Source organism: Apteryx rowi, unplaced genomic scaffold (assembly GCF_003343035.1).
Source record: "Apteryx rowi isolate R43461 unplaced genomic scaffold, aptRow1 scaffold_78, whole genome shotgun sequence".
Taxonomy (NCBI): Eukaryota; Metazoa; Chordata; class Aves; order Apterygiformes; family Apterygidae; genus Apteryx; species Apteryx rowi.
Genome location: NW_020451071.1, coordinates 2,681,141 through 2,694,205, shown reverse-complemented (window position 1 = coordinate 2,694,205; position 13,065 = coordinate 2,681,141). Strand labels below are relative to the sequence as shown.

Here is a 13,065-nt window from a genome sequence, read left to right as displayed (position 1 = left end):
CGGGCTGCCGGAAGCGGGGCTGCCGCGCCGAACGTGCCCGCGCCGCTCTGGCGTGGCTCCCGTCACGCCTGATGAAGTGATGGCGACGCGTGAAGGAAGCCCGCYGCCGGGAATGGCCAGCTGGACTCCGAGACTCCCCCCAAAGTGCGAATTACACCTCTTTCCCTGGAAACAGGAGGCTGCTTTTTTCACGTGGTGATGAGAAGCGAAAGGTCGGGAATGAAGCCCCCTAAGGCCCATGAAGAACAAAATACGATGTGTTTTAGCTGACGTGAAAGGTTAATGGGGACGATCGACGTCCAACGGCAGCAGCTAAGGGAAGGGGGCTTGTTTGGGCAGGGTCTGGAGCGGAGCGGGGGCCGTACGGCGAGTGGGAGGTGTGAAACCCTGCTTTGGAGAACACACAGCTCTTCAGCCGTGCTCAGAAATAATAGTGCAGGCTTTTTTTAACCTTAAAGTTTAGTCTGCCCTCAGTAAAAACAAGATACATTAAAAACCGTGCACCAGAAAAAGCAAACCTCTTTTTCCTGGTTTCTGCTTATAAGATTTACAGGTACTTAAAATAAACCCATGAAAAACAGACCTAGTGTGCTGGAATTTGCTAACTAGTCAGAGCAATTACCTCCAGGTTCCCAAACCTAACTGAGCTTGACTTTTGGAAATAAGGCTTGGCAAGCGCTGCTTCCCGGTGCTGTTCGGAAGGTGTACGTGAAAAGATGTACTGACCTCTGCCAGAAACCCCAGGAATCCAGGTCGGAGAGACGCTCGTGTGACAGGCCCGGCACAGCGCAGGCACCGCTGAGGGGGAGCGGTGCGAAAAGCCGGCGAAACACTCGCTTCTTGTTGCGTGGCTTCCATGGGGCAGATTCGTTGCAATCGCCCAGGGCAGCCTAGTAATTAAATGGGTCAAGAACGTTAAGTTTAGAAACTTAACGAGAAAATGAAGACCTCGCTTGATGGCCAGCAACATGTAGTAAGCAGGATTAATGCAGGTTGCCATGGTAAAAGTTGTTCTGAACCTTTTCGTCAATGATTTTGTGCTGCTTCAGAGATCGCATAGCAATTAACTGTAAATGCTGTAATATCTGTAAATCAGACCTTCTTATGAAACTAATGCCCCAATTATAGGTGACCTAAAAAGAGGGAAACAATAGACTCTGCCTCTCTCCTCCCTCGTTTTACTGATGTCTAAGAAAAGTAAAATAGGGGGAGGAAAAAGAAAAAAGCACAACCCACCTTTGTCAACATAGAAAATGTAAAGCAGTCCTCTGTTTTCTCTGGACTGCTCCTCGGGTGACTGGAAAATTGAGTTTGTGCAATGACATAAACACGGTACAAGTAAAACCTGACCGAGACGGGAAGTGATGGGAAGTGATTTTATAAGACTGTATAGTTTGGAGGAGGGAGGAAGTTTCACACCAGCATTTTGAAGGAAATTATTTGTTGCAGTCGGTATCCCTTTATCATTCCTGGCTGGGGGAAGGAGCTCCCATTTCCCACAGCAGTTGTAAGAGGCCTTTGGGAAGGATGAAATTTGCTTCCTAAAACACTAAAGGACAAGTAACAAGAATGTTCCTTTTAAAAAAAAAACCCTATTAAATGTGTTTTCCCATAAAACAGGAGCTCTCTTCATACCATCTTCCCCTAAGAATTAAAAAAGGGCGCCAACTTCGCCTCCGCGTTTGTAGACTCTCTTTGGACTGCTCGCTGCTGAGAGGGTGGTGGTACCCTAGCGCCCACGTCGGCGCCGCCGAGAGCTCGTCCTCGGCAGTGAGGACCCTGCTCCGGCACGAGCGGACCCAAAGCACCAGGGCTCACCTGAACCTGGCTGGAGGAGGCAAATTCAGACTCAGCTTTAGCATCTTACCAACAATAACTCAGTTAGAAACGTTGCTCATGTCTGTGCGTTATGGTTATTAGGTGCAAGAAATACAGTTTTAAAACTGTAATTAATCATTTTTAAGTAACCTTTTTTTAAACACATTTATGGCATCAATGGGTATGACTTTATTATGTTTTACCTATAAAATCTGACCTATTTTATATACTCTTTATGGAAACAGTGTACAGTCATAAATTAAAAGATGCAACTGTTTTGGATATTTTACTGGTGGTCCTGTATTTTCCTGCCAGCAGTGCAGCTGTTTTAGGTTTCTCAGGATAACATTATAAAAGGCTGTATGCCTTTTGCAAGTTTATGCTTGAACTGCCAAGCCAGAGGTGGAATGCCTCAACCTTCCCAGGAGCAACATGTACCAAGTGATGAATCAAAACAGCTAGCTGAAGCTCAGTGGCTTACATTACAACTGTGAAAAGCAGGTCTCATTTATGATATTTTATCTGGTGTTTAAGATTTGAGACAGTCACCTTGCTGCTCGTGTTAGGCTAGAGCACGTCTGTCTTGTATTTGATGGGTTCTTGGTGCAAACCTCTAGCTGAGAATCTGCTCTTACATCTGTCTTATGTGGGATGCAAGAAGTAGAGTTACTGCATTGAATGAAAACGCTGGAGCCCCACTGGGCAGGCACCTTTAGTGGGAGCTCTCAGTGCGCACGATGGCTGCGTTTGAGCTCTCCGAAAGGGGCTGAGGAGGGCCCAGAGCTTGAGGAAGTGCCAACAGATGTGGCATGTTTCAACTTCAGGTCACTGGTTCAATTTGGTCTGGGTGGTTTGGTGTAAAATTAGATGCCTTTGCAAAGTGCTGCTGCTGCTTAATTAATGGCAAAGTTTTTAGGCTTCATTAGCCAGCATGCTGACGAGATCCTCACCCTGATGTAATTTCCCGGTGTCAGCAGACTTGCTCTAGATACCGATAAACCTGAGAGCAGACAGTTCAGCCCTGCTGTCGTCAGAACAACCAGCGCAATTGGCCTTTGGGAGTTCACAGCATTAACTAGGTAGAGCTGAAAGTCTTTGATTTCTTTGGGGAGCACAGGAAAGCTGGTATTGTCGTTGTCTTCAGAGAGTTCTCCCAGCACCCTGGTGGTGCAGCTTGTCTGAAGGTGCCTCAGTGTCATTGGTTTTTTGAATTCATGGAAGCTTTAGACCGACACATTCATTAGACTTTAGACTTTTAGCAGCAGGCAGCTTATCTTTCCTTTCTCCCCAAAAGCAGCCTCAGCCTTACCGTACTGTGAACTATGCAGGTATTTGACGTTTGTTTCTGTGCTAAAATAATGCTTCTCTTTGTTTGTAGGTATCTCAACCATGTTCGAGCTGCCTCTCCACAGGATCTTGCCGGGGGCTACACTTCCTCTCTTGCTTGTCACCGAGCCTTACAGGATGCTTTCAGTGGTCTTTTCTGGCACCCCAGTTAGTCGCTGTACATCAGCCTGTGATAAAGGGACACTGAATGGTGTGAAAAGCAAGTCAAACCAGCAAAGGTTGGGTAAAATTGCTGCCATCTGCACAATGGTTAAGCTGCAGTCACTTTTCTGTGTAAAACCAGCTGTGTTTAAGTGTTAAAGGGGGGAAAAAAAAGTCTGCACAAGAGCTTTGTAAAATGGTAGATACATTTTTGTGGAGGGGGAAACTCATTAGTCATGTGGCACTTTGCTGAGGGAGGCTGAAGCAATAAGCCACATCTAATGGAAGATGTGAATAACTCAGCTGTGTATGTTTGAGGTTTAAAGAAATAAACTTGTAAATTTTTTTAAATAAAGCCAGACTTTTTTTATTAAAGTTTGTGGTTTTACTCTTATTGCAGGGTTTTATTTGCACAAGCATTTAAATGCCATTTTGATTATAACATTTAGTGTCAATATTCAAGCCTACATTTTCTTCCCATAAAACTAGTTTCCCCAGTTCAGACAAGTGGTTTTTTTCTCCTGCCAGCTGGATGAGATGAGAAACTCTGAACTATGCTGACACAATTCTTATGTAGGATCCTTCCTGATGTCACTTGTTTGTTACCTTTGTCCGGAAAACAGAAGTATTATCTTTAGCTGAGAACTTTTCAACTGAGTTCCTGTAGAAGTACCATAAGAGGCCTTGAAACAAAGGTAGTTCATGAAAACGAAGTCAAAATTGGTTTAGTTTCTTCCTAATCAGCTCAGTTTGCAAGTTTTTTGTCAACTGTTCAGGAGCTTTTTGGGCTTGAACATCCCTTTGTCTGGCTTTTGGGATGATCCTTGCCATGCAGTCTGCTACTCTTGCATCTTCCTTCCCCTCTCTTTGTAGTGGAATGTAGACCCATTGCAGCAGAGATGAGGTTCCTGTCTCAGGGTTGGTTGTTCCCACAAATATGTATAAACTGCAGGAGACTGGAAACGGCTCAGGACAATGAGCACCTCTAGAGGAAAGCCTGGACCACTTTTTATGGGTCATCTGTTAATGGTTGTTAAATATTGCTCTGAAGAGTGTAGTAAATGAATGTATTTTTTTTTCTAACTTGTAATAAAGTGAAGAATAAGCTCTATTCCAGACTTAGTGCTTCCTTTATTAAGGAAGGGGGAGGGAGACGCCAAAATTTCCATTTCCTTYTCTCTGAAATCCCATTGTTTGTGCCCAGAATAGATGTCAACAGGTAACATTACATAAAAGGCTGAGGTGTAGAGGTGGCCTGACTTTAGACAGAAAAAGCCTTGTGGCTGGGTCTTGTAGGACTCAGCCGCACAGCACGTTAGAGACCGCTCACAGCACTTGCAGACTGTGGTAGTGTAGCCCTGAGATGAGTGCTGCTTTCTGCCTGCTGTCTCTAAGGGCCCTTCCTCTTCGCCTCTCACCTGTGAGGCTGAAAAGTTTCCATGCCCTTCCTTTATCCATTCCTTACCTCACGGTAGATGGCTGCCACCACTGCCAGGCCTATTTCAGATTTTTCTCTAGATGCCAGAAGCAGTGACAGTTCTTCATTTCCTGTATCACAAACGCCTAGCAGCATGTCTCCTATTCCAAGGACACGTTAGCTAGCTGCAGTCCCTCTCGGATTCAGCTCTGGACCCTGGGAAGGAGCAGCAACAACAGGGGAGTCTTGGGCAGGCAGCTGTAAGACACAGATCTGGCTGGGGCAGAACGGCATACTGCAGGGAGCTTGAAAGATGGCAGAACCACCGTTATGGGGAAGGAAGACAAAGCTACAATTATGGGAGAGAGGGAAACAAAATTTTCAGCTTTGTTCTAAAGTCTAAGAAGAGCCAAATAGTCAAAGTCTTTTGGGGTCAGGGATCTGGGRGGAGGGGACATCAAACAAGCAAAAACTTAGCATAGGAGACCCTCTAACATCAGGGAGGACTGTCTTAGGGGTAGAAACTGGGTGCCTGGGCATCTCTGTCAATTTTGGCTTTATGTGACATTAAAGAACAGTAATGGGAAGCTACACTGTTCCAGGCTCACCCAGACTGCTAAAGATATACCTCGCCTAGGATTTGGTTTCTGTTCAGTTTATGAATCTTCAACTTATTCCCCTAATGAATGCAGAATTGCTTATGCATTAATACATGTCATTTAAATATACTCATGCAACTTGCATATGCACATTGGCTACCTTTTGCTATTTAAAGTGGAAGGTCTATATGTAAAAGTGGTAATTACACACAGTACGGGAAAAAACAGTTTTGAGTGTGGCTAAATATAATTCATTGACTTGTGTACAAACTAAAGTTAAGCTGTTAAAGTAGCAGTTGCATGTAATCCTTAAATAAGTGAGCAGAACTTGTAAGTGCTAAAAAAACAAACAAACAAAACCAAACCTCTTTCCTGCTCTGGCATACTTTAGTCATGTACTGAAAATCATAGTTACACAGCTGACTTTCCTAACAACACAAAAATGGTGGTGAGACCCCGGTTTCTGTAAAGTAACAAGGCCAAGAAGCCCTAAGTTTGGACCGCAAACCAATGGCCTGTTAGACGTCAAAGGGATGTGCAGTCTATCATACATAACAGACAGGGGCGTTAGTTCAAAGCATAGGGTGACTGCATCATTCCTGAATGGTCAAAGGCCTCATCGCCACCATGATGCTCATGAAGGGCTCTRAGGAACAAAAGCAGCTTTGCAAGTGTTTATTGGCAACCCGAAGGGCAGCACAGGAGAGCAAGCAATGCCACACATCAGAAAATTCAGCTGACAATGGCRATAGCATCATGGGCTAGAGGCGAGAGACTAGCTCTTGCTCTTAGAGGAGCAATGACTTGTAGGACAAGGACATGCTGTGACTGTCATTGCCAGCAAGGATGAACAGGCTGAAACTATTGTGATACCATGTGAAAGGTCAGTGGAGGACTGTTAGGGTTGGAGTAGCAGACTCGGGCCATAATCTTTACAGCAGCTTGCAAGATAGTACAGCATGATGATGATTTTTTTTCCAATTTGACAATGGAGTTATGTGCCTGAGGGACAGGCTGTAACGTAGCGCTGCTGTGCAGAACAAACATAGAGGCCATAGCTGTAGTATGGGTGAGAACCCAGACAGCCCTGGAGTCCAAAAAAGGACACCAGGTTGCACGCCCAGGTGATGGACCGACAGGATACCAGCCAGAGTAGCAAAGCTGGGGATGGTGACTAACCTCTGGTAACTGTGTTGCTCGGCATATGGGCACTGAGCTTGGACAGAAGGAAACTATCTGAAGCTGAGAGGGTGATTCGAGTTCTCTGTCCAAGTAAACTATTTGTGGTTGACATTGCCCAATAATAGTTTGGATGGGTAAGAGAAGGAAATCAGAGGCAGAGGATTTCAGAAGCCGTACAGACTACACGCAGCCAGTCARGGACAGCATCTGGAGACTGCAGCGAAGGAGCAGTCAGAGAGGTAGGAGAGGAGCTGGGAGAAGGCAGAGGCACAAAAGCCACAGGAGGACAAGATTTCCAGATGACAGGAACATTTAACCAAGTGTCAGTTCTCAGTCTAGTGTGCTAACACAAGCTTGTACTTAAGCCGCAACTGTACAAACAGCAGTAAAGTCTTTCCTGCTTTAACTGTGGGCAAAACAGTGTGAGTTAGAAGTCAGTAAACTAACTAAATCACTTAGTATTAAAAAGCATTTATTACTCCAAAAGCCCAGGCACAAGTATGTGTGGTTATTTATAGCTTTTTGTAACTTGGGGCAAGTTTTTGAAAGGTTATCTTGYTTACAGAAGAGCTGTTTGTGCATCTGCTTACAATAATCCAATATTCTCAAACATCAAACCTGTTGGTCAAAGAGAGAATCCTATTCTATACTGTAACAAAGGTTATTTCCTAATACACATACAAATCGTCTTCCAAAGTCCTACAAAATACAAAAAGCAATGTTTTCACCATTCATATCTTATATGTGTTAGCATTAAGGTATGTTCTGCTACAAACTGCAAATTATCAAAATAAAACTGCAACAGAAAGCTATCCCAGTCTGTGTTACTGAATTATCATGGGGTGTGAAACAATAAAGGAGAAAAGTACCAAAAAACATTTATTAAAAAAAGCAAAATTTTATTCTTTGTAATAAGAACAACAATTTCAGTCTGGTTATTGATCCCACAGTTAAGAAAAAGTAAATGCAGGAAGCAAATGCTTACCAAGGAAAGACGTAACATGCATGACACATGTCTACATCTAAAGTGGGTAACCCAAGCATGGTTCAAATAATTTAAGGGGTAGACTAGAGGTATCCTAAGTGTACCTAATGCAAACTAATAAGATAGTTACCATAACTCTAATCTTCAACTCAATAACGTCTCTTCGGAAAAATCTTTGCTGGTACGCAGACGTTTAGAGGCTGGTTTCTCTGGAAGAAGGTTGGAGAAAGTAAGTTTAGCGTACAATAAACAGATTCTGAACTAAACCATAAGCCATGTAACTTAACTCATCTCTTCCTGTTAAATCCCTTAAAGTCAGGATCAACTGTTACAAATGAAAACTGCTAACACAATAACAGTGAATAGCAAGCTGAAAGTCTCCCTTCTCCCCACTCGTCATATGTTGCAAAGTCCAATTTCAGTGAAACCAATTAGTTTATACAAATACTTCAAGAAATGAATGACCAATATCTTAAAAAAAAAATCTAAAGATATTTGTATTTCTCATATTTCTCAGTTAAACTGTACATAACCTAATTCTGCTGATGTAGAGAGTCCAGATCTAAACTGAGTCCATGCAAGCATAAGGGAGAAGGTCAAAACTGAGACCACTAAGTTGGCAATAAGCCATTCTACCTGAGGTAAAAGTTGAGCCCCAGTTCTTAAATATTTAGCTAAATCAAATGTATGCTTGATGTTAGATACCTTATCCTCCCCCAATATGCTATCTGAGGCATAAAGATCTGGTTTATAGCCTGTGGGATGATCCTCCTATCCAGTCCACCATTTCTTCTACTGAGGCTCATGCTGGGATCAGAGGAGYGGACCGCTGTTACTGACAGCGCACGAAGTCCTCCAGCTGCCGCACGCACGCAGGCACTTAGAGTCCTCCCAGCTACCTCCACGCTCCCACCACAGTAGAGAATTGCTGTCACACAGCTCAAGTGGCCCACAGCACTGAAAATGTGGGACCAGCCTGAAAAAGCAAAAAGATGTAGCCTGAAATATGAACACCATTTGGGAGGATTGTTCTTTACCTTCAGCAGGGCAGGGCCTCTTGTACAGGACATCAGCTGGAATCTGGAAACTAATGCACATCATCTCCTTGTTCGGTGCAACATTTCTAACCAGGTAAGTAGAACAGCGTCCATCTAAGGAGGTTCCCAGCGAAGCCTCAGCTCGTTCCTGAATATCTTTGGCTGGATCACCATGTTTGGAGAAACCATAGCAGTGCACTGTGGGAAGGACAGCAGTGCTGCATGGCTCTCCAACTAAGAGATGTCTGAAAACATCTAGAAATTCAAGAGCCAAAGCTGGCAAATTCATGACTATATGAAAAGAGGTTTTCTGTTCTTCTGTTTGAAGTGGAAGTTCTTTACTTAGTTCCTCTCTAACTGGCCCCAGGAGAAAGTCCCTGCCATCCATGTTGAATGCTTTTATTTTGTTGTATACTTTGTTTAGTTTACAGTTGTGCAGAAGCCAGTTGTAGGATTCAGGATTGAGATCATTTGCAAATACACTGCACTTTTTCTTTGCTGCTGGAATAGCAAAAGGTCCAACCCCAGCAAAGACATCGAAAAGAACATCACCAGGCTTTAAAAGCTCAACGATACGGCCATGCTCTGTGGAAAGACGGGGATTCCAGTAGACTTTTGAGAAGTCCAATTCATATGCAATATTATTTTCTTTGACCTGAAAGTCCAAAACATTTGTTTAAGCCTCTATGTTCACATTCCAGACATGTTTAAGCTATATCAGTAATTAAGACAGCTAAAAAACACAGCGCTTTATCAAAAGGTAATGTGTACATTGACATTTGTCCCATTAATAGTACACATGAATCTTGTATRAACAGGTCTACTCATCAGAAATAGCCATAAGGAATGTTCCAACTGTCAATCCAGAYGGCTGGCTTATGAATGTCTCAATCACCAGGTGGAAATAAAGCAGCAACTTAAAATGACCATAAAAAAAAAAAAACTGAGGCTTTTCAAGAGCTTTGTGGCTGGCTGACAACTACTTTATTGAAAACAGACCTTGGGAAGATGCCTCAAGCCCTCCTTAGCCTAGAGTCTACATAGTAAATAAGTGTCTGAGAATGAAAACAGCACAAGAATGGCAGCACTCAGCCAGATTCAAAGCCATCAAGAGCCAATTCTGCAGTTTTAACAAATACTGTATTTTGTTTCTCAAGGTGACAAAGTCTTGGAAACTGATTCAAACCAGAACTTTGGGATGACCAATCTAAGAACAGACGTAAAAAAGAAACGGTATTTATTCAGATGAGAGGGGAATGCAAGATAATGCTCCCTTTCCACTACCACATTGAATTTTTTCTTGTGTTACTCTGAAGTAAAGTAACATACAATCCAAATCACAGCATCATTTGCTTTGCCAGCAAAACTAAACTGTATTATACATTCGGCAGTTTGCAGCTCAGCAGTATACTAGATGTATGCTTAATGAGCTAATACCATCTGCATAAGATTTGACTGTCACTTCTGACTTGACAATTCAAATGCCTTCTCTGTGCATGTACAGTTCTAGCAAGCTATTCAATGTTTTTCCTTAGCAATCAAATGTTCTCTCTTCTAAACGAATAAAAGTGCTACCAGCTAGGAAAAATATTTTTTGGTCAAACCAGTAGCCAAATTTCCAGCTAACGCCAAGAAACCCATTGTGAGGAATACTTAGCAGTTAGACAATAATGCTTTCACCTGAAAAATCTCAGAAGAGAAGAGCGGTGAGGTTTTGTCTCGTTGCCAACAGAAAGAAAAACAAGCATAGGCAAACTCTTGCCCAAGTTGCAAAGCCAGGGAGTGGTAAAAACTGGGTCTGATGTTCTATACCAGCCACTGTACAATGCTTGGTGAAATTAAGATACAGCGTTTTTTAGATCAAATGCACTACAAATTTTGACTTTGCATACAAAACAAAACAAAAAAAAAAGCCAAAAATCCCACTGCGAAGTCTGTAATTATTATCTCTTGTAATGAACCTTTACTTTAGTTGCTTTTACCTCTCATTAAAAATCTATGCTATGTACTTGAAAGAACACTTATCTTTGTGATCCCTATAGCTGTGATTTTATTCTTGGCAGATCAGCAGAAATGAATGTAAAAGTAACGTCYGACACTTACATTCTAAAAGGGGTAGCATGCAAAGGAATGTTTTTAATAGTGATTTTTCATCACATCTTCTTTCCAATCATGTTTTTGTTTTTTAACATATTAAATCTAAGACAATATGAGGAAAAAACATGTACCTTGGTTACCAGGTTGCTCTCTCCAGCTAGCACTTCCATTTGAAAATTTCGGTATGTGCTGTCAATAATACTGGTTTTATTCACTACACAGGTAACTCCTGGATTCTTGTCAATTATAACCTGGCCTGAACGAGAGGGTAAAAAAATATTCAGTTTAAGGCAGTGCAACCTCTCAGTATTCTATAAAATACATAAATACAGTAGTTTACAGTTAAATTTACAAAAGCAAGCATGTTTTTGAACAACCTCCCTCTAATCTCTCAGGGTTGTAGATGTTACCTGATCTCTCTAAGGCACATACGTTACACCGATCCAATGCTCAGTCACTGTAAGAGGACAGAATTCTGTCTTTTGTGTACAGCTAAAGCATCAGTTTGAAATACAAGGCTATTTATAGTCAAAATTTTAAAGCAATAAAGATGCCTAAAGTTTTCTTTGTACAACTAACAATTTATAGATAGAACAATTGTTTGAAATACCTTTGGGAATACAAATCGTTTCACCTACCAATCAAATGTCTGTAAGGTAGCTGATGATCTCTAAGATTCAAATGTGCTATGTGACCAACACGGCTAAATCCAGAGGTGACATCTTGACCTTCGGGAAGGACAGCTCGTAGGATCTCCTCTGACTTGAAATTGTCATAGGTCAGCTCCAAGTCATACTTGCGTACCGCAGGAGGAATATTAAATTGTTTTAATACCTCTTGTTCTGATTCTCCCAATGAGAATTCTGGTATTTTATGAGGATCCAATATAAGAAGTCTACTGTTTTCATCCTCCGGATCTTCGATCACTCGTTTTAGACCAGGACGCTGTAGTACCGTATGTTTTAAGGACTTTAACAAAGTACCTATTATTTCTTTCTTAACTTTAAGAACTGGAACAACAACTGTCCTTTTGAAAGCTTCTCTATTGAGTTGTGTCATTCCACGCACTTTAGGAGGTGGCGAATACAGTTCTAGATCAGCTTTATCCTCTACAGTCTCAGGCATTGTAAAGAAACTATTTCTTTGAACTACTACAAAGGATCCAGGTGTTCTGCCAGAATATTGTGCCAATAGCATCCAAACTGCTGGAAATGATGTACTTGATGCAGCTGTCCTAAAATGATTAGTGTTCAGTAGTCTGGCAGAGTATCCAAATCTCCATAAAGTCCTAGAAGAGAAATTATTCATTTTATAGACATTATGTAATCATTCCACTAAAAAGGCCGCAAATCACATGGATTTGCTGTTCTCTTAAACTAGAATTTCCATTTGTAACCAAATAATCCACAATAGTTTTGTAAAGCTACTTATTATGAATTATATACTACAAATTTCTGTCCTTTTGCAAATGTATTTTAGACTTAAACATTAATTAACTTCAATCCTCTCCTGCCAAAACACAATGAACTCTCTTTGTTCTAGTAAATGTGACAGTAATCCCAGTAAGTCAAATGCAAAAAAAATTCTACTGTCTTGATCCTACTGTTGGATCCTTTCTTTCTCCGATAAAACTGGTTACCAAGCAGTGGTTGCTAGAAAACAGTTATTAGCAACAGTGGTCACAGTCACTTTAGCGATTTCTGCCCCCTGCACCCTGGTTTGCTCCTTAGGAAGGGTTATGTGCTCTGCAATGCCTTTGCTCCATGAGCTACACCAAAGACCCAGAAGACGATGGATTAAATGCAGAGGTCTCCCGAAGGTACAGGGAAGCATCAGCAAGGTCTGTTCAAGCGGCTGAACAGTCCTCCACAGCCCATTCATAGGAAGGTGACTTGAAAAGTAGCTTTAGTCTTCTTTAAATGGTTTGTTTGATTACAGAAATGGTCCGAAGAGGCCCAACTGTTCTTGCTCTGCGTTGGMTGCCAGCGGGGAAGCAATGATTTAGGCAGTGTGCGGGGCTGACCTTTCTCCTGGCTCTTGTGAGATTGGGGGTAGACAAGGGGACATGCAAAACCTAGCACTGAAGGGAAACCAGCCCTCGCCCGCCTCAGACCTCTCAGCATACTTCTTCCCAGCGTACAGCCTCTTCTCCTTCGGGGTCACGAGCCACGCGGCCTGCTCCCCAAAACCCAGGCTGTGCCCAGCGCCTAGCAGAGCCGCCCTTGTTCCCATCCTCCCTCCCCGAAGTCCCGGCTTGCAGCCAGGCCGCCCTCCATCTCCAGGCCAGCTCAGCCTCCCGATCGGAGCCTTCGGCAAGGCGCGTCTCCTCTCCCCGCTGACTTGAGAACAAACGCGGCGCTCCCCACGGCCGCCGGAGGGCACGGGGCTCCTTCCGAGGCCCGAGCGCCCCACGGCTCTCCCCGCCCGCCCGCCCGCCCAGCC

At 42.9% G+C, this 13,065-nt stretch overlaps 2 protein-coding genes across 12 annotated transcripts in view; one reads left to right on the top strand and one right to left on the bottom strand.

The window, feature by feature from the left end:
• MNAT1 (MNAT1, CDK activating kinase assembly factor) overlaps positions 1 to 4,417 on the top strand; it is a 126,541-nt gene extending 122,124 nt beyond the window's left edge. For all 4 annotated transcript variants that reach the window (XM_026088686.1, XM_026088682.1, XM_026088683.1 and 1 more), the window contains one exon: positions 3,197 to 4,417. In XM_026088686.1, coding sequence (XP_025944471.1) covers positions 3,197 to 3,352 — 156 coding nt within the window. In that variant the 3' untranslated portion in view covers positions 3,353 to 4,417. The remainder of the gene's footprint in view (positions 1 to 3,196) is intronic.
• TRMT5 (tRNA methyltransferase 5) lies at positions 15 to 12,944 on the bottom strand. 8 transcript variants are annotated; one of them, XR_003257229.1, is made up of 7 exons: positions 11,262 to 12,944; positions 10,755 to 10,879; positions 8,527 to 9,181; positions 7,620 to 7,698; positions 4,772 to 4,981; positions 727 to 890; positions 15 to 229 (listed from the first exon to the last, which is right to left on the bottom strand). XR_003257229.1 is itself a non-coding variant. In XM_026088678.1 (5 exons), exons 1-4 carry the CDS (start codon positions 11,929 to 11,931, stop codon positions 7,634 to 7,636), a joined length of 1,515 nt encoding a protein of 504 aa, XP_025944463.1. In that variant the 5' UTR covers positions 11,932 to 12,944; the 3' UTR covers positions 15 to 890; positions 7,620 to 7,633. The 8 variants fall into 8 exon arrangements, 5 of the variants coding, with proteins under 5 accessions (XP_025944463.1, XP_025944464.1, XP_025944465.1 ...); XR_003257227.1 differs by having other exon boundaries at positions 15 to 890; XR_003257228.1 differs by having other exon boundaries at positions 15 to 890; positions 4,772 to 4,939.
• Between the last annotated feature and the right edge of the window lie 121 nt (positions 12,945 to 13,065).